This window comes from Hemitrygon akajei, chromosome 4, assembly GCF_048418815.1.
Source record: "Hemitrygon akajei chromosome 4, sHemAka1.3, whole genome shotgun sequence".
Taxonomy (NCBI): Eukaryota; Metazoa; Chordata; class Chondrichthyes; order Myliobatiformes; family Dasyatidae; genus Hemitrygon; species Hemitrygon akajei.
This window is the reverse complement of record NC_133127.1, coordinates 137,406,733-137,434,370: the sequence shown is the minus strand read 5'-3', so window position 1 is coordinate 137,434,370 and position 27,638 is coordinate 137,406,733. Positions and strand designations below refer to the sequence as shown.

Genomic DNA, 27,638 nt, shown 5'->3' with positions numbered 1-27,638 from the left:
CAAGCTCCACCAAAGTTTCCCTTCACCCTCCCTTCTCCTACGTACCTCATTGGTGCCAATGTGCACCAAGACTTCTGGCTGCTCATTCCCTCCCTTTAGATTGCAGGGGGGCCAATCCGGGGCATCCTTGACCCTGGCACCTGGGAGGCAATATGTCCATCCAGGTGTTCCTGTCACACTCACAGAACCTATGCCTACTCCTCTAACTATGAAATCCCCATCACTACTGCACTCCTCTTCTTCCCCCTCCCCCCTGCACCACACTCAGTGCCACAGACACCATTGCTGAAATAGGTTATCTTTCCCCCTCCCCCAACAGTATCCAGAGTGGAATACATATTACTGAGGGATACCACAGGCGTACACGGCACTGGCTGCCCCTCCCATTTCCTCTCCTAACAGTCACTCAAGTACCTGCCTCCTGCAGCTTAAGGGTGACTACCTCCCTGTAGCTCCTATCAATCACCTCCTCATTCTCCCATATGAGCCACAAGTAATTTTATACAAGGTTTCCTCAGCTATATCACAGTATCCTGATTTTTAAATCTCTTGGCCAGTCAGAAGATCTGAAGACAAAAACACTGGGAAGAATTACCCACCAATCTATCAGGTACCTTGTGATATCACAATGCAGCACTGAGAGCAAGGAACAGGTTGTAACTGAGCTTCACATCCTTTGAATTACAAGTTTCATTTGATTAGGTTTTCTGTCAGTATCTGATCCAGAGTTACAGCAATTCAGTTCAAAGTTTTGATCAGAAGCTTGAAATAAAGGAACAAATTAGAAAATAAAAAACCCAGGGTATTTTTTTTTCCTGGAATTCAGCTATGTTCTAGTTCCCCTGCTTCACATGTGCAGAATTTAATTGTTTTATCGAATGAAAATATTTCCATACCTTTGTAGCAATCTTGAATGAAACATCCCTTATGGTGCTAAGTGGAGGATACATACGTCCTTCTGCAAGATGTTTTTCTGTCACTATTTCAGCAATAATCTGAGTAAGAAAAAAACTCAAATCAGCCAAACTGTAAGCACACAGTGCAGAAAGTCTGCCTGGACATCACTAATATATTGGTCATCACTAATATATTGGTTTATCAGCACTAATAGTTCACTCACCATTCTTTTGTTAAATACAATTAATTATAGCTCTTTTCAAAAGGGTTACTTCTGTGTTGGATTTATCTATTTTTTGTGTAATTAATCTATTTGAATGAGGCCATGTTACAATTTGAAGAAAAATTGGATTTTGGTAAAAGTATGGCCAGTCACTTATGGGGTGGGTGGTTGCAAATGTTCAGCAGTCCTTCCTCTGCAAATAGTCTTGATCTGAGTGTCCAGTAAGAAGACATTGACACTGGTTCACCTATTCTGCAATCAAGTGAGGATTTTGCAGAGACGGCACTGGCGCCAATGAATTTAGTGTCAGGTTTGTTGCTTTAAGTCTTTGGTCCTTTTAGTCTTTAAGTCCACATTCCACAATGAGGCTTTAAGTCCTTTTCCTCAGTGAGTTGTTACATTGTAGCTGATGGTGAATTTTGTATTTCATGTCTGTGTTGGAAGGCCATTCGGCTACATAGTTGGGTCAATTTTAATGCCAATTTATACTATATCTCATCATCCTCCTGTGTATAATCCATATCCCCTCATTGTCTTCACATTCAAGTGAATACCCAAAGGTCTCCTAACCTACTACTCCTGGTAACCTGTTCCAGACACCTACCATTCTTGCTAAAAAAAAAAACCATGACTCTCAAGTCACCTTTAAATTTCCCTCCTCTAACATTAAAAACATGTCCTCTGGAGTTTGATATTTCTATTCTGGGGAAAGGATTCTGTCTACCACATCTATGCTTCTCATAATTTAAAAAAAAACCTCTATCAGGTCTTCCCTCAGCCTCCAACATTCTGGGGCAAGGGTTTCCAACCTAGGGTCCATGGTTAATGGTAAGGCTCCATGCGTAAAAAAATGTTGGGAACCCCTGCTCAAGGGAGGGCAACTCAAGTTTGTCCAAACTTTCCTTACAGTTTATACCCTCTAATCCAGGTAGTATTCTGGTAAACCTCTTCTGCAGTCTCCACCTCCTTCCTATAATGAAAACTATACTATTGCAATGGAGGTGATGGTGGATTTTGGGGTGACCAGAACCATATAAAGGGTTCCAAGACCATATGACTGAAACTTTTTTTTATATACAGCTGCAGCATGACTTCTTATTGTTATACTCAACACCAATGATGACACCTTCCTTATCATATTATCTACTCGTGCAGCCACTTTGTGAACTGTGAACCTGGACTCCAAGATCCCTCTGTACCTCAATGCTTCTACCAGTAAGTGTATACTTTCTCTGTTCATTTGCCTCCCAAAGTGCAACACCTCACACTTGTCTGGATTAAATTCCATCTTCCCCTTCTCTGTCCATACCTGATACAGATCTATATCCCACTCTACCAATCTTGGTGTCATCTGCAATCTTGTTAATCCACTCATTTACATTTACATCCAAATTATTTATATTCAAAATGCAATATATCCATGATGCACCATCAATATCTCACTCTGAGACGTAAGAAGTGAGATATCGGCTTTTATTGACTGGAAGAATGAACAACACAACATCCTGGAGAATGAGGGCCGGCCTCAGGCCTCATTCGCCTTTATACAGGGGTCTGTGGGAGGAGCCACAGGAGCAGTCAGCAGGGGTCTGTGGGAGTAAACCACACTGGTATATGTAGTTCACCACAATCCAAAAATGCAATTCACCCTGGCTCCCATGCATCTTTATCTTCTGAATCTATGTACCACGTGGGACCTTATCAAATGCCTTACTGAAGTCCATGTAGAAAACATCCACTGCCTTAAGTTCATCATGCCCCTTTGTCACCTCCTCAAAATAACTCAATCAACTTGTACGGCATGACCTATCCTGCACAAAGCCATATTGACTGTCTCAAGACGTATAAAAAAGCTGGATGAACTCAGCAGGTCAGGCTGCATCCATGGAAAGGAGCAGTCAATGTTTCGGGTCGAGACCCTTCGTCAGGACTGAAGAAGGAGGGGGCAGGGGCCCTATAAAGAAGGTGCGGGGAGGGTGGAAAACCAATCAGAGGAAAGATCAAGGGGTGGGGGAGGGGAAGCAGGGAGGGGATAGGCAGGAGAGGTGAAGGAGGAATCTAAGGGGAAAAGCACTATGGGTAGTAGAAAAAGGCAGTGATGAGAGGTGATAGGCAGCTAGAAGAGGAGACAGAGTGAAGGTGGGATGGGGGAAGGGAGAGGGAGGGAATTACCGGAAGTTGGAGAATTCGATGTTCATACCAAGGGGCTGGAGACTACCCAGATGGTAGATGAGATGTTGTTCCTCCAACCGAAGTTTGGCCTCATCGTGGCAGTAGAGGAGGCCATGTATGGACATATCCGAATGGGAATGTGAAGGAGAGTTGAAGTGAGTGGCAACCGGGAGATCCTGTCTGTTGTAGGTGCTCGACAAAGCAGTCCCCCAATCTGCATCAGGTCTCGCCGATGTAGAGGAGGCCGCACTGGGAGCCCCGGATGTAATAGATTACCCCAACAGACTCACAAGTGAAGTGTTACCTCACCTGGAAGGACTGTTTGGGGCCCTGAATGGTGGTAAGAGAGAAGGTGTAGGGACAGGTGAAGCACTTACGCTTGCAGGGATAAGTGCCAGGTAGGAGATATGTGGGGACGTGTGGACCAGGCAGTCACGGAGGGAACGATCCCTGCGAAAAGCAGAGAGGGGTAGAGAGGGAAAGATGTCCTTAGTGGTGGGGTCCTGTTGAAGGTGGCGGAAGTTACAGAGGATAATATGCTGGATCCGGAGGCTGGTGGGGTGATAGGCGAGGACAAGGGGGCACGGTCCTCTAAGGAGACCAAATGCTCTTACACGCTATCCCTCAGTATTCTTTTCGATTGCTTCTCCACTGCTGACTTGAGACTCCCTGGTCTACAATCACCCAAATTATCCCATGTCTTTTCTTAAACAATGACACATTTTCTGCTCTCCAGTTCTCTGGCACCTCACCTGTTGCTAGTGAGAACACAAGGATCTTCTTCAAAACCCCAGAGATCTTCTCAATATTCTATGATACATGCCATTAGGCCCTGGGAATTTAACCATGTTAATACGGAACCAGCGCTACCTCCTCAATCTCAAAATGTCCCAGCATGCCCTACTCTGTCTTCACTATCCTCCAAATCCTTGCCCTTGGTAAATATCGACACAAAATACCCATTTAGTACATTAGCCACATGCTCCAACTCCAAGTGCAAATTCCCTCTTTTATCTTTGAGTGAACCTACCCTCTCCATAGTTATCTTTTTTGTTCATATCAGTATAAATTGCCTAGGGAGTTCCCTTGAGTCTGCTCAGCAAGGACTCTTAAGGTTCTTTCAGCCTTCCTAGTCACCTGTTTCCCAGGTTGTTAATTCCAATCTTCATTGTTTGTCGGTGGTGTGCCGGGGAAAGGATGGCAGAGAATTTTTATTTTGAATGAGGTAACCACGATTTGGAAATCAGATTCCAAAAATGTACATATTCAAGCATCATTCATATTTTGTAATTCAGTAACTGAAATTGGATAACCTTGGTTCTGGTATATGATAGAAGCTAGAAAGACTAACAGACTTTGAGTAATGATAGATCCTTTCTTGACCACAGTTGGCTCCGAGTTTAGGGTTAAGTTGAACCTATTGGCTGGATCAAGACTTTATGTAGCAAGCAAAGACATATGTTGAATTCATGAGAACAAACAAATATTTCTCAGTTGATGGAATGAAAGGATTTTATTATGTCTTGGTCTTTGAACATTTTTCTTGGAATTGTCAAGTGATAAAGATATTAACCATTAACTGGCAGATACTACATAGCTCTTCACTGTCTGGGAGGAGGCAGCTGAGGAAACCTAAACAATGACCTTTCCTGTGGTGGTTGGAATGGAGACCACATTAATTACTTTAATCTTATTGGTATCCTTTGTAAAGATTAGCATGATTATGATACTTCTGAGTGTTTCCTGGCATGCGTTCTATTCCCAAGTGAGATAAAGAACTCCCTTAACTGTCAGCTTTGGGTAGTGGCATCGAAACTGCAACACCCTGATGAAGAATTGACTGCTATGCTGTAGGTATTTCATTTTAGCAGTTCTGTAAGAATGGTCTGTTCTACTTTCAGACTGCTTGGGTTTGAGCTAAGAGGCTTTGTTGTTCAATTTAGGAACGTGGTGTCAGCCAATCAGGATGGTAGAACAGGGAGAAGGTTCTGAAGAATGTGAGGGACACTGGTGTGGGTCGAGGTCTTCTTTGGCAGTGGGTGGGAGAAGACAGAAGGGAAGATTGCTGAGGGTGCTGTGCCTGTTGCACAAGGTGCTTTGTGCAGATGAATTGCTTCAAGAGTCAAATTCAAGATGCTCTCCAACTTAAGCACACATTTGATTGTTTAAGAAAAATGGGCCCTTTTTGTTGTTTTTCTTTCTTTTCTTTAATAACTGCTTCAATAGGTTAACATTCTTAAATACATTTCTTCATAACTGTATGCAGTGTACAATGTTATTTCTTGCCAACGGGCGATTGCCGGGGGTATTAAATCACACAGCATTCACACAAAGAGTTTGGGTATATGAGATATCCCAATCTCACGGGTTTGGCAAGACCAAAGTCGTATACACCCCAGAGGTATGAAAGCTGAGAAAGCTGGGTTTCCGTGCCGCAGAGTCCAGTAGGCTGCTAGCAAGGGACTAACGAGCCTTATTTCCAGAGTCGCCCAATAAAAAGTGGTTTCAAAACTAATATGGTGTACCTCTTTGTTCTCCCTTCTAGAAGATGTACATGACATCTTACTCCTGGAGCTGGCCATCTCCAGCATGCTTTGTCTTGGTCAGCCAGCCAATGTCATTGTTAGCAACTCCAAACTCCTGGCCTAATAGAGCTATGTTCAGTCTGTTGCTGTTGGATTTGTCCTGGAGTTCTTGAAGGTCCTGAATTTCAAAAATTTCAAACTACAGAGTGTAAGAAGCTTATGCATGTATCCTTTTAAAATAGACTTGTTCCAAGAGTGATGTACAATTGTCACTCCCTGGATCAATGTGAACTAATTCTTTGAACAATGTTTCATAGGAATGGCTGTCATGAAAAGGCACAAGTATGATTGGTGACTGGAAGTGTCCAACTGAATTTCTAGAGTTAAGTGGCCAGAAACATTGCAGAAATTCCAAAAATAAATTATTTGCACATGCATAGCACTGAAAAAAAACTACACAAGACCGAATTTCCAAGCCCATGTATTTTAACTTATAGTTGCATATTTGTTTTTGCAAAGGAACATGTTCATTTTTATAGACTTGAATATTAAACATGGCACTGTGATATAAAAAAAAACTGGGAACCCATTCATTGACACAAACCTCAGCTGCAATTAGGAAGATGTCATCATCTATATGCCGCAATCCACATGTGATAGCTCCAAGTGCAACACCAGGGAAAACATAAGCATTGTTACCCTGACCTGGGACAAAGGTACGGCCATCAGCAAGGGTTACAGGATTGAATGGACTGCCACTAGCAAATATTCCACGGCCCTGCAAATAGATTACATTTATTACTGATAATCAACATATCAAAAAGCGTATAACCATGTCCTACTATTAAGTATTTAGTCAATTATTTTACTGCCATGAAGAAAATGATTATTTTAGAGCAAATTCACAGTTTGATAACTCTATGTAATCTCAGGATCAAATATAAATATCCTCCCAATCCTGCTTCAATTATCTACTGTTACTATATTATAAAAATATAAGGCTAGGTAAAAAATGGCTGGAAGGAGTGAGGTTAAGAAACTCTATTTCATCAAATTAGACCGTGTAATTCAAGTGTCCAACAAATTAGCCTTATTAGATGATCATTCATTTGCAACAGATAGGATTAGCAACAATGAAGATGAAGACTGAAGAAACAGGGATGGTGCCAGAGGATTGGCGTATTGCTCATGTGGTTCCATTGTTTGTTCCATTGTTAGGACCAAAAGGGTCCTAAGAGTAAACCTAGCAATTATAGGCCTGTCAGTTTGATGTCAGTGGTGGGTAAATTAATGGAAAGTATTCTTAGAGATGGTATATATAATTATCTGGATAGACAGGGTCTGATTAGGAACAGTCAGCATGGATTTGTGCGTGGAAGGTCATGTTTGACAAATCTTATTGAATTTTTTGAAGAGTTTACGAGGAAAATTGATGAGGGTAAAGCAGTGGATGTCTATATGGACTTCAGTAAGGCCTTAGACAAGGTTCCACACGGAAGGTTAGTTAGGAAGATTCAATCGTTAGGTATTAATATTGAAGTAGTAAAATGGATTCAACAGTGTCTGGATGGGAGATGCCAGAGAGTAGTGGTGGATAACTGTTTGTCAGGTTGGAGGCCGGTGACTCAGGGATCTATACTGGGTCCAATGTTGTTTGTCATATACATTAATGATCTGGATGATGGGGTGGTAAATTGGATTAGTAAGTATGCAGATGATACTAAGGGAGGTGGCGTTGTGGATAATGAAGTAGGTTTTCAAAGCTTGCAGAGAGATTTAGGCCAGTTAGAAGAGTGGGCTGAACGATGGCAGATGGAGTTTAATGCTGATAAGTGTGAGGTGCTACATTTTGGTAGGAATAATCAAAATAGGACATACATGGTAAATGGTAGGGCATTGAAGAATGCAGTAGAACAGAGTGATCTAGGAATAATGGTGCATAGTTCCCTGAAGATGGAATCTCATGTGGATAGGGTGGTGAAGAAAGCTTTTGGTATGCTGGCTTTTATAAATCAGAGCATTGAGTACAGGAGTTGGTATGTAATATTAAAATTGTACAAGGCATTGGTAAGGCTGAATTTGGAGTATTGTGTACAGTTTTGGTCACCGAATTATAGGAAAGATGTCAACAAAATAGAGAGTACAGAGAAGATTTACTAGAATGTTACCTGGGTTTCAGCACCTAAGTTACAGGGAAAGGTTGAACAAGTTAGGTCTATTCTTTGGAGCGTAGAAGGTTGAGGGGGGACTTGATAGAGGTATTTAAAATTATGAGGGGGATAGATAAGAGTTGACGTGGATAGGCTTTTTCCATTGAGAGTAGGGGAGATTCAAACAAGAGCACTTGAGTTGAGAGTTAGGGGGCATAAGTTTAAGGGTAACATGAGGGGGAATTTCTTTACTCAGAGAGTGGTAGCTGTGTGGAACGAGCTTCCAGAAGAAGTGGTAGAGGCAGGTTCGGTATTGTCATTTAAAGTAAAATTGGATAGGTATATGGACAGGAAAGGAATGGAGGGTTATGGGCTGAGTGCGGGCCAGTGGGAGGAGGTAAGAGCCAGCGTTTGGCACGGACTAGAAGGGCCGAGATGGCCTGTTTCCGTGCTGTAGTTGTTATATGGTTTATTACATTATAATGTTTAAAGTATTCTAAAAAAAATCTAACTTTTACTCTAGGATATTTTATTTGGAAGCAATCTGGACTTAACGCATCCCGCAAATACATGTTTCTCATCAACTCCTCTACTTCAAAATTGAGAACTTAACCAAATACCAGGTAGAATCTTACATCTGTCAAGCGATAGCATTCCTCTGCTGTGCACTCTGACTTGCTAGTTGGGTTACTTAATGCAAAAATAATTGGATGTTTATTGAATGAAGCCATGTCCTTTATTATCTGCTCGGTAAATGCTCCTCCAATAGCTGCGACTCCTTGAAAAAAAAAACAAATAATTATTTGCCTCAATTGCTGTTGTATTAAAGTATCTGTAGACAAGAACACATATTTATTATCCCAGGAACTGGAATTCCCCCAGTGTTTAATATAGTTAACATGATGTACTCCCTTTCAAGAGTGTTAAAAACTGGCCTGCAGGATTCACAAACTTTGCCATTGGCATTGACCGATGGGAACTGGATCAGCAGTGAGAAGGCGGTTTCTCCAGGGTATTGAAGATGAGGTCAAAGATTAGACAGGGAGGATGCAAAAGAGGTGAAGTGCATAGAGAGGGAGGGAGGGGGAGGGGAGAGAGAGAGAGAGGGAGAGGAAGAGAGGGAGGGGAGGAGAGAGAGAGAGGGAGGGGGTGGAGAGAGAGAAGGGGAGGGGGAGAGAGGGGAGGAGGAGAGGGGGAGGAGAGGGGGCGGTGGAGAGAGGGGGCGGTGGAGGAGGAGAGAGGAGGTGGAGGAGGAGAGAGGAGGTGGAGGAGGAGAGAGGAGGTGGAGGAGGAGAGAGGAGGTGGAGGAGGAGAGAGGAGGTGGAGAGAGACAGACTAATGATGTGAGCAGACAATTCCTCAATCATACCGTAAGATTACAGGTATGGTCCCATGATTCTGTTGTTAGCTGCTTTACATATCCGTCAATCTCAATCTAGGGGCAATCAAGTTTTGTGCAAATATATTTATAGTGGATAATTTTAAAACACATATCCTGTGATGGATGCTGTGAACTACATGTTGCTCATTGCTTTCACAGTTGAAGTACTTCATGTAATTTCACATTGTAAGTCAAGACATCTTGACTGAAGTTTCTGTTGGTGAACAACTGACATTGTTATTATATTACTAAGCAAATTATGATTAGGACCATTTCCAATGTTGCAGTGGACAAAACCCCAAAGGAAAAAATGTGTAAACAATACAACAGATGCCCAGTGTCGTATGCACTCCACATATATAAAAACCTGCTGTATTTTTGTTTTAATCCCATCTCTAAGGATTTGCATCATTGCAATTATCTGGCACCTTTCCCCGAGAAGAAATGGCTTTTTGACTCACAATCAGGAGATGGAGATTTCGAGCCTTCCTTTTTAATTACAAATGAAATTGTTAAACCAGTGTAGAATTTTATAATTTAGCAAGTTTGACCAAATAGGATGTATGCCATTTAAAAGTTAGTTTAAAAGTTAGTTCAAAATTTGCTTCAAATGAAATAATACCACATTGACTGTTTGATACACAAGGTAGAAAAGGAAGAGATAAAAAGAAAACAGCTCTATGCCCAATTTATTAAGCCCAGGCACAACTTACCTTGTTGCATTTAATTTGTTTGATTTGGCAAAAATGATCTACTTCTTCCTATATACTAATCAAATTCTACATTATCAAAGCTTTAATTATGAGGCGTGATCACAACATGAGATTTTGTTAATTCTCATATTTCTTACAACAGTCGAAACCATTCAGCCTATCAAATATATAATGGCTGTCACAACAATCCCATTCTCACACTTAATTCACTGTAACTCTACCCAGAGAGAATAAAGTTATTTATCATTATACAGTTCACAAAATGCCCTACTGTCTCTGTTAAACCTGCTAGAATGAATGATAATGAAACTCTTTGGGGTAGAATTTAGCAATTATATTGCCAGTGTGGACCATACTCTAGTCACATATTAATGGACAAGTCCGTGCAAACTCTTTCAGTTACATTGCCACTGGTGGAAACTTGCATAGCCATTCAGTCACCCATGCAGTAGAGGAAGTACAGAGGGAACTGGGTGGAGAAAGTACGGCAAATGTTCCCTTTTTGGGTACTATTTCTTCAGCTGCAAATTCTAAATTGTGAAAATTCTGGGATTTCAGACTTTCTCTGAAGCACCTGGTGTCATGGTCCGGTCCATGAAATCCACATTCCGGTTCACAGTCCGGTCCGAGGACTCCAGATCTTCCGGCTGTCCCTTGTTTCAGTTGGGCTTAATCACAGGCACCTGATGCTCGTCTTGGGGCTGGGAATATAAGTGGCCCTGGGGTCGAGTGTGGGTGCTGGTTCGTCTCATCAGTATCCCCTTGGAGCAACCCGCTGGTGGAAGGCTAGAGCTGCTCTTCCTGATCTCTAGGCCTGGTTGGAGGACCACCGCTTCATGGAGCTTGTTGTCTCTAGTCGGAGCAGCCATCGGGGTATGGATTCGGCCGTTTCTGGGGCCAGCTGAGTGGCCGTCTGCCACTCCGAGCTAGATATGGATTCAGCTGTTTCTGTAGCCAGCCAAGGTTGCTGGCTACCCCGAGACTCGGAGCCACCCGGGATTGAGCTCTCTTCCTGTCCTCGCCTCCATGAGGTAAGTCAGGCTGTCCTTGCTGTTACCCTGTGGTTGGATCTGTCCCTTCCCATCCTCGCCTCCGTTGGGTAAGACAGGCTGTCTTTGCTGTTACCGTGAGGCTGGTCTGTTCCCTTCCCCTCTCCCTCTGAATCCCTGAGTTTCCTCGGCGGTTTACCTCAGCAGTCATCCCGGTCCCTCATCCTGCCCAGGAAAGCCTCGGAGAACCCTTGCCTTGTCACATCCTCGCCTAGTTTCGGGGTCCGAGTCCGAGTCAAAACCCAGATTCTGGGTCCTTGTCCAGTCTCTGGCTCGGAGTCCAAGCCCAGGCTCCAAGTTCCCAGTTCCTCGTCCTGGTCTTGCTTTCCTAGCCCAAGTCTGTGTTCCTGTCCAGCTCCTAGTCTGTGTCCCGTCCCTAACTCTAGTCCAGTCCAGTTCCTAGTACTTCAGTGTCTGTGTCTTGCATTTGGGTCCGTTCCCAACGCCCCCCGTATGACACCTAGCACTGTGGGATTTAGCTTTCCTCTCAATACCAACCTCCAATAATATTATTAATAGGAATATCAACATAAAAAAGGTATTTCTCAGTTGTAACTTCAGTCACTTATTAAAAACAATCAAAGCATCACAATGTAACTTCTCAGCTTTTCACACCTCTGAGATGATCTGCTCCAGAAAGTTAAATGCACTGTATCAAATTTAATAACCCTGTGGTTATTAGAATGTTACAAGGTGAACTGGACCAAGTTCAGCTCTTTAATGTACATTTCCTCTGTAAATTGGAACTAACTTGTCTTTCTTTCTCACCACTGAATAAAATGCACTCAGGGATCAGAATGTGACAGACTGACTCTTTAGAAGCCAGTTGAAGCTACCGAGAGTCAAGTTCTGATACACAGGCCGTTTTCCTTCAAAAAGTGGTCACCAATAAATCCAGAATTTATTTCTGCTTTTAACAAAGACATGCATTATTGTAATTGAATGCCCCTGTTGCATGCGCCAATAACTGTCAATATCAATCAGACTCAATGGTGTCTGATTGCTGAAGATCTCAATTTGATGCTTCTTTCTAAATTTCCTACTGCGAAGATAGATCAAAATTGCAGGATGAGGAATAAAGGGAGGGAATGTGCATCAACCTTGGTAGATCCTAGCTTTGATTAAATAAAATCAATGACAAAGGGTAATTCAGTAAAATGAAGAATACTGGAACACAGTCACATCTATCTATCATTTAATCAATCCATCATTAGATAAATCTTTACATATGATTTTTAAAATTAATAAAGTCAGCTGACTGAGAAACATTTGACAGGAGAAACAAATGAATCGCACCCTTTACTTCAATGATATTGATCTCGATCTCAAAAGGAATTAAGAGGATTGGCATAATATTGCCAGAGCTCCTGTCTCTGAGATCAGAAAACAAAAACAGAACCTGTGGTCCACTTGTACAGTGTGTCTTTGGCAATAAATTTCAGCATTTATTATTTGCATAAAGTCTCAGTGAAAACTCAGTAAGTTTTCAGCACTGCGGCATTAGAATATTAAAAGTATCACTTGTATTTTTAAAGAACATAGTACTTTAATGAGCTAAATTATATGAAGACTTTTTGAATAGATCCACAGCAGATGATGATGATGACATCACTGGAGAAATCAGCAGGTGGTAATGAAGTGTAACAAACACCAATTGATTTCCTCAGTTAATACAAGTATGTCACCAATTTATCCAACAAAGAAAATTACAGGAAACAATTTTATTAACATATGTGACTGTGATTAAAACCATACACACACTTAGACATACACAGTTAGGCCCAGTTCTGATTTTACAGGAATAGCTGAATGAACTGGGATTCTGGAAGACACATCTAGTCACAAGTGAATAACTTAGAAGATCTATCAAGTTCTTTTGTTTAAAAATATGAAGTCCTCATATTATGGTTCAATACTATTTCCCAAAATTTGTAAACCTGCTTTTTAAATTAAGATTGTCTGATATTGAATTCTGACATTTAAGCATGAAATAAACCAAATACAGCGATAGAATTTTAAATGTACCTATTAAAGCAGTTGGTTTGACTTTCTGAACAACCTCTTCCAGACTTTTTACTGGTGGATGATCCTGAGCAAACATCTGCTTTTCATGAGTCAGATGGCTTCTTCCCTGCACAAGGACACAATATCGCTATACACGTTAAATGTCCAGCCCAACAAATTCCACAGGGCAAGGATAGGATCGTCATTCACACAAAAGGACACTGTGATAGTGATAATGGAGGCGGTAGGATGTGAAAGATTGATAGTGGAGCAGTGTAGATACATTGGTATGAATTAGTTTTAGAGTCAGCATGGAAATTCTAAAAACGATAAGAAAAGACCAGATGAAAATTATTTTTAAAAAAAAGATCAAGAGGAGATAATGAAAGAGAATCAGAATCAGGTCTATTATCACTGACATACAGGATGTCATGAATTTAGCGGTTTTGCAGCAGCAGTACAATACAATACATAAAACATTACAAATACAATAAGAAATATAAAAAAGGTTGTGCAAAAAAAAAAGCAAAATAATGAGGTAGTGTTCATGGACTATTCAGAAATTTGATAATGGGGGGGAAGAGGCTGTTTGTAAAGTGTGCATTCAGGCTCCTGTGAAGCAGAGAAAAGAACTGGAAAAGCAACAGAAAGGATGGAGGAGAGGTTTTCTATGGAAGATGTACTATCTAGTATGAACATAGTCTGTTGTATTGACTATTTTATGCTATTTAATATATACTGCTTACCGGGGGGGGGGGGGTTTGGTTGAAAAACAATTCAACATATTTCAGTCATTTTATTTAAGCTTATTGGTCAATAAGAGCACTGAAATCAAACATGTAATGATTAAAGAGTGATCAATTTCTATACTATCACTTATTCTGATCCTTCAATGGTTTTGCTAACAATTTAGTATCTGTGCCAAACCTGGATGAGTTTTGACACTAACAGTCATCCAGAATTGCATCAAACCATTACAATCCTAGAGCCTATCCTGTCCAAGTGCACAAGGAATGAAAATAGATGTCCTTCATACCAGCAGGAGCTGCTGACATCAGAAGAAACATATTCAAAGACATTACTTGCTGGTTATATCATTTGCTTGCCATTAGCTAAGAATTAACTCTGCTCTATGTTGAAAACCACTTGGAAGAAGTGCTGAGAATAGCCAAGGCACAAATATAATCTGTGAAGGAATTTTTATGTCAACCTCAAACAGAGGACCAGCTGCCTCACACTGACTAATTTCTGAACAATACAGCTTTTTAAGTGGACTTCCAGGTTTGTCATTTTCCTCACCCTAGGAATAAACATATTCAAATAATTCTCAAAATCTTCTGTCACATATCAATATTTAATGATGGTACCAATATCACAGAGATTTGTGGAGAAGTTATCTGATAATAACCTTGCATATTTAAACATATTTGCAGCTCCTCAGGTATTGAAACAGTCTGCAGCTTCATCCAGCAATCTCAAACATGTTTATTGGACTAACAACATTCATGTCATGAAAAATGACAAGAAGAGATAATTTTACAATTTTAATCAAAATGACTCCACCTACCAGCATTGCAACTGCTATATCTTACACAATGTGAACAACACGAGTATCTTCTCTGAACTGAAACAGATGGACCAGCTACATAGATATTGCAGCCATGAGAGGGCAGATGGAGTGAATAATTAATGATAACTGATTCATTTCCTTGTTTGCAAAATTCTTTCCTTCTTCAAATCAGGATTGTTATTCCTTTATTTTTGCACTATTTAATTTAGTAACTTACAGCACTTTATGTCTTTGCACTGCACCGCTGCCGCATAACAACAAATTTCACACCATGCAAGTCGGTCATAATAAATCTGATTCTTATTCTGAGAAAGAATAGTCTCTACTAATCTGGCTGACTGCATTTTCAGCAGCGTTCATGTACTACGGAATCATCTACAATAAGCACAACCATCTTAAGCACGTTCAAAGGCTTGACAGCTCCTCCCATCCGGAAACTTTTAATATCCAGAAGGTCAAGGACAGCAAAAGCAATTTTGTTCTGGGATTAGATAATCAGTGGTTGTTCAAACATAGTGTTATTTTTTTTGCTATGTGGCTATACTCATCCTTAGCAACAGTTATCTTTAATACATAACAAATGTAGTAATAATAAAAATATTATTACCTTAACAATAAGGCCCTTTGAGTCCACCATCCAAATCTTTTTCAGAGCTTCTTGCCTTGGGGTTCCATCTTTTTCCATTGCCATCATGATGAGCTGTGCAATTCCCATGGCTGCCTGTGATACATCAACAATACATAACAAGTGATGTAAATTTCACATTTATTGCCAAATTAAGAGTACTATTTGACCATTCAAGCTTTACTTTCAAATGAGAGGACTAAAAACATGGACAATTTCACATAAATCAATTAACAAAATTGATAACTTTTGCACACATTAGCATACTGATTATGGGCCGATGAGACATTTTCAAAACAGTTTTTTTTTGGTGCACTAGAATTTTACATGGCAGTACAGGAATTTCAGATGTGTTAAAACAAATTTCCATTTACAAAGTGCAAAGTGATGCACTTTGGGGGATGAAACAATGCACAATGAAAAGTGGGACCCTGAGGGGTAGTGAGGAAAAGAGAGAGCTGGGTGTACTGTACAAGATCAAAACTCCCTGAAGGGAGCAACACTGGCAAACAGGGCAGTACAAAAAGCTAAATGGGATGCTAATCTTCATCAGCTGGGCAACAGAACATACAAACAGGGAAAATCATGAACAGCTTTACAAAACATTGGCATGGTTGTATATTGTGTGCAGTTTTTATCTTCACATCAACATTGAAAGGATGCATTTGTTCTAGAGAGAGTGCAGAGGAGACTCACCAAGGTATTGACTGGGATGGAGAGTCTCGGTTATCTGAGGACAGACTGGATAGGCTGGGTTTGTTTTCCTTGAGGTGGAAATTAAGGGTGGGATCTGACAGAGATGTACACAAGTATGAGAAGCATAGGTAAGGTCGATGGTAGTAAATTTTTCACTATTCCAATGTTGTCTGTAAACAGAGGGCACCAAATTTAAGAGGTTTAAAGTGGCTAGTGCTTGGAACACACTGCCTGAGAAGATGGTGGAGGAAGAGACTGTCACAACATTTTGGCATCTAGATAACCACTTTAATTTGCCAAAAGTGTAGAAGGCTATCAACTGAGTGTTGGTAAATAGGATTAGTCTCGATGGGTACTTGATGGTCAGCATAAAAATGATGGGCCAAAGGGCCCACTTCTGTGCCAGATGACACTATATTGCAAATCCTGAAAGAGATGTGAATGCTACAAGTAACATTACAGCAGGTCAAGATATACCCAGCAAATTAACATCAGAATATAGGAAAGCAAAGGGTTATGATTATATAAAAAAAAAGAACAAGTAATACAACCTCCCCAGCTCCTTGGAAGACAAATGTATGATCAGAAAGTTTGTTCTTGGTTACTCTCAGTGCAGCCAGTATGCCAGCTACTGCCACTGATGCAGTGCCTGTGAACAAAATGCAGTTTTATGAGAAATCAGAAACTTATCATTGCAAGAAATCTTCAGTACATACAGTACTAACCAAATGCTCTTTAAATATTAATGTAACGCTTATTATTTCTATATTATTATTATAAGAAGAACAGGATATAGATTGGAGTCTGGATGACGAAGGATCTAAAGTAGTGTATCGCAGTCCCCACTGAAGTCATGAGTTCAAATCCCACCCCTGACTTCTTGTGATTTTTAAAATAAATGACATAAGAGGAAGTGGAAGGGTAGGTTAGTACGTTTGCAAATGCTATGAAAGTAGGTGCTGTTGTAGATAGTGTAGAAGGTTGTGATAGGTTATAACGGGAATGAAGAGCTGGGCTGAGAAGTGGCAGAAGGAGTTCAATCCAGAAAAGTATGAAGTGATACTCTATAGAAGCTCAAACTTGAAGGAAGAATATAGAGTGAATGGCAGGATACTTAGCAGTGTGGAGGTACAGAAGGATCTTGGTGTCCACATCCATAGATTAGATTAGATTCAACTTTATTGTCATTGTGCCCAGTACAGAAACAAAGTCAATGAAATGCAGTTAGCATCTAACCAGAAATGCAAAGAATAGTGTTATTTACTAAATAACTGTGAATAAGAAGTGCTACAGCACACAAATATAAAAGTACTGAGACAATACAATATGGACGAGGTTGGAGGCAATATCAGATGCATGGCAACTCTGGAAGGGACTGCAAAACATTACTTTCTACAAAGTGAATTACTTTCTACATGAATGGCAGCAATGCTTCACTACCAGATGAACTCAACGTCTTCTATGCACGCTTTGAAAGGAAGAACACACTCCCTGCTGCACCTGATAACCCTGTGATCTCCGTCTCAGAGGCCGATATTAGACTGTCTTTAAAGGGAGTGAACTCTCACAAGGCAAAAGGTCTGGATGGAGTACCTGGTAAGGCTTTGAAAGCCTGTGCCAGCCAACTAGCGGGAGCATTCAAGGACATTTTCAACCTCTTACTGCTATGGGCAGAAGTTCCCACTTGCTTTAAAAGGGCAACAGTTATACCAGTGCCAAAGAAGAGTAATAAGTGGGCTGCGTTAATGACTATTGCCCGGTAGCACTCACATCCACAGTGATGAAATGCTTTGAGAGGTTGGTCATGACCAGACTGAACTCCTGCCTCAGCAAGGACCTGGACCCATTGCAATTTGCCTATCATCACAATAGGTCAACAGCAGATGCAATCTCCTTGGCTCTTCACACGGCTTTAGACCACCGAGACAACACAAACAGGATGCTGTTCATCGACTATAGCTCAGCATTTAATACCATCATTCCCACAATCCTGATTGAGAAGTTGCAGAACCTGGGCCTCTGTACCTCCCTCTGTAACTGGATCCTTGACTTCCTAACCAGAAACCACAGTCTGTGCGGATTGGTGATAACATATCCTCCTCGCTGACGATCAACACTGGCGCACCTCAGGGGTGTGTGCTTAGCCCACTGCTCTGCTCTCTGTATATACGATTGTGTGGCTAGGCATAGCTCAAGCACCATCTACAAATTTGCTGACAATACAACCATTGTTGGTAGAATCTCAGGTGGTGATGAGAGTGCGAGTAGTGGAATGGTGCCACAGCAACAACCTGGCACTCAATGTCAATAAGTTGAAAGAGCTGATTGTGGACTTCAGGAAGGGTAAGACGAAGGAACACGTACCAATCCTCATAAAGGGATCAGAAGTAGAGAGAGTAAGCAGCTTCAAGTTCCTGGGTGTCAAGATCTCTGAGGATCTAACCTGGTCCCAGCATATTGATGTAGTCATAAAGAAGGCAACGTCTTACTGACATTGAGTGCCAGGTTGTTGCTGTGGCACCATTCGACTAGTTGGCATATCTCACTCCTGTACACCCTCTCTTCACTGAAAGAAGTTGCAGAAGGTTGTAAATATAGTCAGCTCCATCTTGGGTACTAGCCTACAAAGTACCCAGGACATCTTTAGGAAGCGGTGTCTCAGAAAGGCAGCGTCCATTATTAAGGACCTCCAGCACCTAGGGCATGCACTTTTCTCACTGTTACCATCAGGTAGGAGATACAGAAGCCTGAAGGCACACACTCAGTGATTCAGGAACAGCTTCTTCCCCTCTGCCATCCGATTCCTAAATGCACTTTGAAGCTTTGGACACTATCTCACTTTTTTTAAATATACAGTACTTCTGTTTTTGTACATTTAAAAAAATAATCTATCCAATATATATGATTGATTTACTTGTTTATTTATTATTATTTTTTTCTCGCTCTCTCTGCTAGATTATGTATTGCATTGAAATGCTGTTGCTAAGTTAACAAATTTCACATTACATGCCGGTGATAATAAACCTGATTCTGATTCTGAAATCTGCTGAGGTATAGATTAGAGGCCTTCAGAAATGGTGATCCAGGAATGTACAAGAGGCCCAGGTATGACCTCCGGAAAGCCATCTCACACGGAGTGTGGCAATTCCAGACTACACTTGAATCAAAGTGGGATGCTCAATAGTTGTGGTAGGCCTGCAATGCCATTACCTCCTACAAAGTAATACCAAGCAACATAGATGGCAATAATGATCCTGACCGACAGAACACAGAGGCACCTTCACGAACCTCCACAGCTCCTAACGACCCTGTGATTTCAGTCCTGGAGGCCAACGTGAGGCATCGTGCAGGAGAGTTTATCCGTACAAAGCATCCAGCCCAGACAGCATACCTAGCCAAGAACTGAAATCTGTGCTAATCAGCTGGCTGGACTGTTTACGGACATCTTCAACCCCTCAGTTTGGCAGACTGAGGTACCCACTTCCTTTACTCAGGCATCAATTATACGGGTCCCTGTGAAGAACATGGCGACCTGCATCAGTGACCATTATCCAGCAGCACAGTGATGAAGTGCTTCAAGAGGTTAGTCATGAAGCATATTAACTCCTGTCTGAGGAGTGACTTGGATCCACTCCAATTTGCCTATTACCACAACAGGTCAACAGCAGATGCCATTTCACTAGCTCTTCACTCAGCTCTGGAACACCTGGACAATGAGGATGAATCCATAAAGATGCTCCTCATTGAAAGCTGAGCTGTAGACAACACTTCCATCCACTCGAAACTCATCACTAAGCTCTAAGACCTGGGCCTCGATACCTCCCCGTGCAACTGGGAATTCTCAAATTCCTCACTGGCAGACCCCAGTTAATACAGACTAACAACACTTTACCATCAGCACAGGTGCGCCAGAGGGCTGTGTGTCTAGTCCCCGGCTTTACTCTCCTTATATCTATACTTATTGTGGCTAAGTATAGCTCCAATGTTGTATTTGTTTGCTGATGACACCATTGTTGATGTCCAATTCAAAGGTGGTGATGAATCAGCATACAGGAGGGAGACTGAAAATTTGGTTGAATGGTGCCACCACAACAAACTCTCACCTGACATCAGCAAAACTAAAGAGCTGATTATTCACTACAGGAGGAAGGAGTCAGAAGTCCATAAGACAGTGTCATTAGGGGATTGAAGGTGGAAAGGGTCAGTAGCTTTAATTCTTTGGCCTCAACATATCAAAGGATCTTGTCTGGGAAAAGCACGTACTGTAAGTGCCATCACAAAGAAGACATGGCAGCATCTCTATTTCTTAGAAGTTTGCATAGATTCAGCATGTCACCAAAACTTTGACCAACTTGTACAGGTACACAGTGCCCAGAAACAGAAAATACCATGGACAGTGGGGGATACATCCCAGTCCCTCACAGGCAAAGCTCTCCCTATCACGGAGTACATTTACATGGAGTTCTGCCACAAGAAAGCAGTACCCATCAAAGATCCCTACCATCCAGGCCATGCTCTCTTCTCTCTACTACCATTGGGCAGGAGGTACAGAGCTTTAGAACACACACCACCAGGTTCAGGAACAGTTATTACTCTACAACCACCAGGCTCCTGAACTGATGTGGATAACTTCACTGAACACACCTCAGAACTGATTCTATGACCTACAGACTCACATTTATGGTCTCAGTATTACTTTTGTCTCATTTGCACTGTTGTCTTCTTTTACACATTGGTTGTATGTCAATCTTTGTTTACACAATAGAATCTACAAAAAAATCTATTTATCTTTCCTGTAAATGTCTGGAAGAAAATGAACTTCAAGGTAGTATATAGCAACCTGTATGTACTTAGTTAATAAATTTACTTTGAACTCTTGAATGAGTTAGGGAGTTTCTCTTTGGAGTGAAGGAGGATGAGAGGTAACTTGATAGAGATGTACAGAATGATAAGAGGCATATATAGAGTAGACTGCCAGATACTTATTCACAAGGCTGTAAGGGCTATTTGGAGGGGGCAGAATTTTACGGTGATTGGAGGAAAATATAGTGTGAACGTCAGATGTAGTAATTACTTCTTACATACAGTGACTATAGAAAGCATTCAACTTGGAAGTTTTCGTGTTTTATTGTTTTACAACATTGAATCACAGTGAATTTGATACTGATCAACAGAAAAGACTCTTTTGTGTCAAAGTGAAAACATATTTGTCTAAATTTTTTTACAATTACTAAACAAAATAACTGATTGCATAATCACTCACTCCTTTTAATTCAGTATTTAGTAGATGCACCTTTGGCACCAATTACAGCATTGAATCTGTGTGGCTAGGTCTCTTATCAGCTTTGCACATCCGGACACTGCAGCTTTTCCTCCATTTTTCTTTACAAAACTGCTCAAGCTCTGACAGATTGCATGGGGATTGTAAGTGAACAGCCCTTTACAAATCCAGCAACAAATTCTTAATGGGATTGAGGTCTGGACTCTGACTAGGCCTCTCCAGGATATTAACTTTGCTGTTAGCTCAATTTTGGTTTCATCAGACTGCAGAACTTTCTTCTAGCCGACTTCAGAGTCTTCCATGTACCTTCTGGCAAGCTCTAGCCGAGATTTCATCTGAGTTCCCCCCCCCCCCCCAACTGCGATTAATGAATTTGTAATTAATTTAGATCACTTTGTGGAGATCTGTTTTCGCTTTGACACAAAAGTCTTTTTCTGTTGATCAGTGTCAAAAAAGCCAAATTAAATCCACTGTGATTCAATGTTGTAAAACAATAAAACATGAAAATTTCCAAGCGAGTGAATACTTTTTATAGGCACTGTAGAGAGTGATAGGTGCATGGAATATGCTGCCATGGTGGTGGCAGAAACAGATACATTAAGAACATTTCAGACTCTTTCAGATAAACTCATGGATGAAAGAAAAATACAGGGCTATGTGGGAGGGAAGGGTAGGTTAAAGGGTGGGTACAACATCACAACATGACTGTGCTGTACTGTTTTATGTTCTATATTCTATAACTGGGCAGCACAGTGGAGCCATTGCCTCAGAGCGCAGGAGTACAGAGTTTGCACATTCTCCCTGTGACAATGTGGGCTTCCTGTAGCTGCTTCGTTTATTCCCAAAACCCAAAGGCGTGCAGATTGCTAGGTTAATTGACCACAGTAAAATGCACTGGTGTGTAGGCGACTGGTAGAATTAGGGAGAAGGAGACGAGAATATGGGGGAAAGCTAAAATGGGATTGACATAGGGTTAATGGTGATGAGTAGTTGATGGTTGGCAAGAACTCAGTGGGCTTTTATGCACTGGATCTCTCTCTGACTATGAATCTAAGGCTCAGAATCCGAATAAATGGTACTTGGAACTATCACCATGCTTAGAAAGGTAGTGAGGATATCTGGAGTTTTAAGGAGAATGTTAGCACCCAAATCTTCTAACTCAATTTACTGGTCAAACGGACGAAAAAGGTTAACAATATTTTACATCTAATCTTTGATGAAAATGGTGAAATTTCTCATTAGTATGTTAATTAAGTCATATATTTTAAATTAGCTGACAAATCTGGGGTTTGATGTTCTTATTATGTTTTTGTTTGTTTGTGCAGGGAGAGAGGTACTGGTGGGGATGGGGGTTGTTGTTCTGGTGTTTTGTGCGGGGGATGGGATTTGAGGGGGTTGATAATTGTGTTGTCTTTCTTTTTTTTTCTTGGTTTCATAGCTATCTGGAGAAGAATCTCAGAATTGTATACTTCGATAATAAATTAATGTTTGAATCCTTTGAATAAATTACTCTCAATTTTGCAACCCCTCAATCCCACCTACATCATACACATTGAATATACTGTAGATTCCAGTTTGTTGTGCCACAGCAGGACCAGTACATTTTGGTCCGTTACATGCTCACAGTTTGAACACGGGAGTGGGATGATGTAATGGTCTTATGAGTGGGGTGATGTTATGTCATGCGATGGCATGTTCCAAATGGTATTTAAACCAAGCCATGGGCTGGGACACAGTCCTCATTTTTATTTTTATTTAACGTTGTTGTTGCCGGTCGGAGGTGTGGAGCTCCACCTGTTTTGTTTGTTGCACATTTATTTTTCCCTTACAGTCCAGCATCGGAGAGTGAAGGTATTACCAGAGTTATCCGAGTGCAAAGGATTGGATAAAGTTAATGTCGTTCAGCGTTTTGGGGAATGATAGACCTTTGTGACTTCGTTCAGGAATTGTGGCATGTACATTTGAGCTGAATCCCTGCACGGTCGGGAAGGTTCATGCAGTGACCACCCTCCAGTCAAAAGGTCAGTTCCTTTTACTTCCTCGTGATTTCTTCGAACAAGGCATCTCTCGGCTGTGCAATCGGCAGATTCATCGTTACTTCGAAGGAATCGTTGCTTCGGGGAAGTCTCTCCTTACTGACTGTATAAATCACATGGACTTCTGAATTTATCACTTTAAGTTTGTGCTTGAATGAGAACTCGTTAAGAACAGTTTCTAAGTATGACTGCTTGTTAGATATTGCCGCCTAACTGTTAACTTCCGGTTGTTAGTCATTTGTTTACTTTAAGTTTTGAGCAGAGGTCAATAAATCTCAGGATTTGTTTTAAACCCTGTCTCAGTTTCATATTCATTGTTGCTGCATTTGTAACAGGTCCAATTAGCTGAAGTTTCCTGGAAATATTTAAAAAGGTATAAAACAGACAAAACTACCATTTAAATAAGTAATAATTTATGTACTTAAACGAAATACAGAACAAATTAGAACACTATCAATACCTCTACAGTATCATAAAACTGTATATGGTCCTAATAATTATCAATTGGGGAATTTATCCGGTGTATGCAGCACAGCCACCTAGGGCCAATAATGGACTGAATACATACATTTTCGACGATTGCATCCTACAAGTCTTCGTTTTCATTGTAACATTCAATGATTGTCAATATATCTTCAAGTTCTTCATCGTTCCTAAATTGATGAACTAGTGAAATCATTTCATTTTCACTCCCACTCATTTCTGGCATTTCCAAGCCTGAATACTTGAAATTGTGGTGAACAAAACACTTCTGAATTGAATTACTGATTATTTCTCGCCAACTTTCAGAGATCACTCTAGGTACAGTGTAGTGTCTAACGGCCACACAAGTGTGTGCGACTGAGGTTAGTATAAAACTATTTGGCAAGTCGCCTGTTCCAAGTAAGTGGCAATTAACCAGAATCCACCATAGTTTTGAACTTGGTCTTGTATATTACAACCTTTAAATATGATTTCAAGTTTCAATGAAATCTTTTTAGGGTCATTCCTTATAGAGTTTCTTATTTCTCTTTCAATATCATCTGTAATTAATTACAGTTTGAATAAAAAGTAATCTAACTTCTTTCTCATATTCAGAGAGGGTGGAGAACATGACAAAGAAAGATGCAAATTCCAAAATGTTTGTTAAACATTGTCATCATGTATATTGCAATCATTCCAAGTTTAGTTAGGCTAATATTTTACGTAAATTCTCCCCACTACCAACACCACCAATATTATTGAATTTAATGAGTCATATTGTTCTATAATATACAGGGAATAGAAAGAACGGTAAACTTGCATGGCTTTACGACTCAGATGCTCCAGGCTTTTCAAAACGTATGCTTTATTAGCTCATTTCATATTGGATTCTGCTTCATGGCAGCTTGCCCAGTGTGGCAGAGTCTCGTAAGGGTCAATGTTTCATGAAAGGGCCATGAAATTCTGAAAACTTGTGGTTCTCATCATTCAGCAATAAATACCTCAATCAACTGCCCTAAAGGGCCCAACTAAACTGCTATTTTGTGGAAACTGCAGATTCCTCAATATTGAGTCACCCACTGCAAAGCTTTGGCCAAGGCCGCCAGTGCTGAATGCTCTCTCTGTCCGACACAGACCCAGGCATATGCACACTTTCAAATGCTTGACTTGGAAGGGAGAAAAAGAAAGTGGTGGTATTATGGGAGCACACTTGGGGCCGAAGCAGTGAAATGTCTGGTGTCTACATAGGTTTCAGGGAGTAAACCCATCCTGTTAGTGAGAGGCAGTCAGTGAAAAGTGCATACAGGATTGCACCAAACTGAAATATTGGGGTCGAGTTTCCCCTTGTATGGATGTGCAGAAAAGCAAAACGGCCCCCGCTTCCAAGCGTCTCTGCCAGGTGCCAACCTACTTGACTGAAGAATGATGGCTGGTGACTTAGGAAGAAGAACAGCTAGTTCATAACAGGAGCCATAATGCAATAAGGTACAAAATGCTCTTACAAAGTACAAAGGCGGCTCACATAGCTTAAGCTGATTTCATCCCCTCCTAGAAATTTAGATGCCTGGTGAACTTGGCAGACAAGATATCAACATTATTTTTTCCTGCAGTCTTGCTCATCTTGTCTGGAATTTAGCAGCAATGTTTTGAAGTCCATCCTAAAACTAATACAGGTTCTTATACAAGTTAAAGTAATAGTTGTTGACAACAGGAATGGAGATAATCTACTCCTACTCTATCCACACCCAACTCACACTGGGTGCAATGGGACGGAGTGGAGGATACAAGTTGGGGTTGAAGTTTTCCCACTGATGATCGCAACAACCTGGAGGTCATAGTCACATCTACACACAAATGTAAGTGTACTAACATCTTACCTTACTAATGCAAACGATTATTGTTGAAACAAGATAACCCATGTATTAAATTCTGGGTCATTAATAGAAAGACAACCGAAGCATTTTTGAAGTATTGATGAGAGATGAGAGATGACTCATTCAACATGAAGCATTTTTGAAGTATTGATGAGAGATGAGAGATGACTCATTCAACATGAAGAGTCTTTGTCACAGCTGTAACAATAGTTAATATTATTATGTTACTAAAGGCCAATTAGAAATAAATAATGAAACAGCAACATACACAATGAAATGTGTACTCAATTTATGGTGTCTGATATACACATAATGAGAGAGCATGCCTATTGCAGATGATTACATTTTGTCATCTGTTCCTCTCATGCAATGTTTATCCAGCTGACTTATTTATTACCATACTCTTTGCTGATCACATAATGTCAACACAAATGGAAGAATTTGGCAGAAATGCTGGTGGACAGGAACTAAACTAATAGGTTAGTGTGGGAGGATAATAGTATACAAGAAAGGGAAATATATAATGCTGATGATCCTTGGAGAACAGAAAGAACAGATGAGTGATGCAGAGAGCACCTTAAGTTGCACTGAAGGCTTTGACTGCTAGGGAGAATTATCAGGCATGAAAGGACATAGTCCTTCTTCCTTTACAATTTAGCCCACAGTCCTCAACAGCCTTCAGCTGTCAGGTTTCCTGACACTATACAAATCCAGCTGGCCATTGTCAAGTCTGGGAGAAATTATAATCAGGCACACGTCTCAATGAAATATCTAAAACAGAAAGAGGTAACTTTGAAGTCAGTGGATTCAGATCAGCTATTTCAAAAATGCTTTACTTCCAACTCGACTCGTTCTTCGAATTAAAATACCCTCCCAAGTCTCATTAGCTTGGCTATTTCAAGGAATTTACTTTCCTAAGGTTTCCCAAAGCCCTAACATAGGAAGGCGAGAGTAGACAGGAAATGAAGACTGGTTTCTATCTGCTCTGTCACCTCGGGAATAAAGGAAATAGATGTGGTAGAAAGTGAAACCTACTGCATGTACATGGGCTCCATTCAAAACCCTGCCACTTATCTAAATTTCTAACACCTCCACGATATTCATTAATTCTATGTCCTACCATTGGCCTACTGTACATCTCCTCTTCACTCTCCAATTTCTGAAGTCCTGACTAAATATCCTTGCTTTCATTCTCTCCTTACCTTCAGAAGCTCAACAACATCTTGATCAATTCTTTAATCCTTGCTATCAATATAGCAATTCTTACTAGCTCAATTTCTGATAAGTTTTCATTCCAATGAAATGATATGGGCTCATTCATCTTGCTATATGCTTGGGAATAATTTGCAAATTTAGTTCTCTTGATGTATTCCCCCAAATGCAAATTGAGAGTTTTCCTATTACAGCAAGGAAGAATCCAAAGGGGAACCAAAAAAGATTCCACAATGTCTCAGGTTTGCATGACCACCTGAAATGTGTGAAATATGCAGCAGAAATCTGTTTCTCCATTTTTTAAATCAGTGCCAGGATGAAGTTGCCCTTGATGGGGAGATTGAGAGTTGTTGTACCATCCAAGCTGAGAGCTTGAAGGAGCTACACATCAGCCATCTAGGCGTGGTCAAAGTGAAAGTGTTGGTTCAAAGTTTTGTCTGGTGACCTGGGACAGATCAAACAATGTGCCATGCACCGCTCAGGATGCCAAAACATCCAAAAGATGCCAAAAGCAGCACCCCTCCATCCCTGAGGGTGGCCTGCATTGTCCTGGGAGAGGATTCATGTGGATTTTACCAGACCATTCATTTGCACAAATTTCTCGGATGCAACTACGAAGTGGCCAGAAGTGTTCCCAATAGCCCTTACTACAGCCTCGAACACTGCGGATGTGTTGGAGAAGCTTCTTCTCAAGGACTGGTGTTGCAGAACACTTACTCAGTGACAATGGAACAGAGTTTATTGTGGAACAGTTTCAGTCATTCCCGA

At 40.9% G+C, this 27,638-nt stretch overlaps 1 protein-coding gene across 1 annotated transcript in view; it reads right to left on the bottom strand.

Annotated features, from left to right (window-relative positions):
- The window catches only part of LOC140726686 (NADP-dependent malic enzyme-like), a 155,448-nt gene that overhangs the window by 13,046 nt on the left and 114,764 nt on the right, over nt 1-27,638 (bottom strand). Inside the window, exons 8-13 of the mRNA XM_073043373.1 lie at nt 16,557-16,654; nt 15,292-15,405; nt 13,136-13,241; nt 8,603-8,745; nt 6,422-6,595; nt 897-995 (exon numbers count right to left, since the gene is read on the bottom strand). Of these exons, the coding sequence (XP_072899474.1) occupies nt 897-995; nt 6,422-6,595; nt 8,603-8,745; nt 13,136-13,241; nt 15,292-15,405; nt 16,557-16,654 (734 nt within the window). The remainder of the gene's footprint in view (nt 1-896; nt 996-6,421; nt 6,596-8,602; nt 8,746-13,135; nt 13,242-15,291; nt 15,406-16,556; nt 16,655-27,638) is intronic.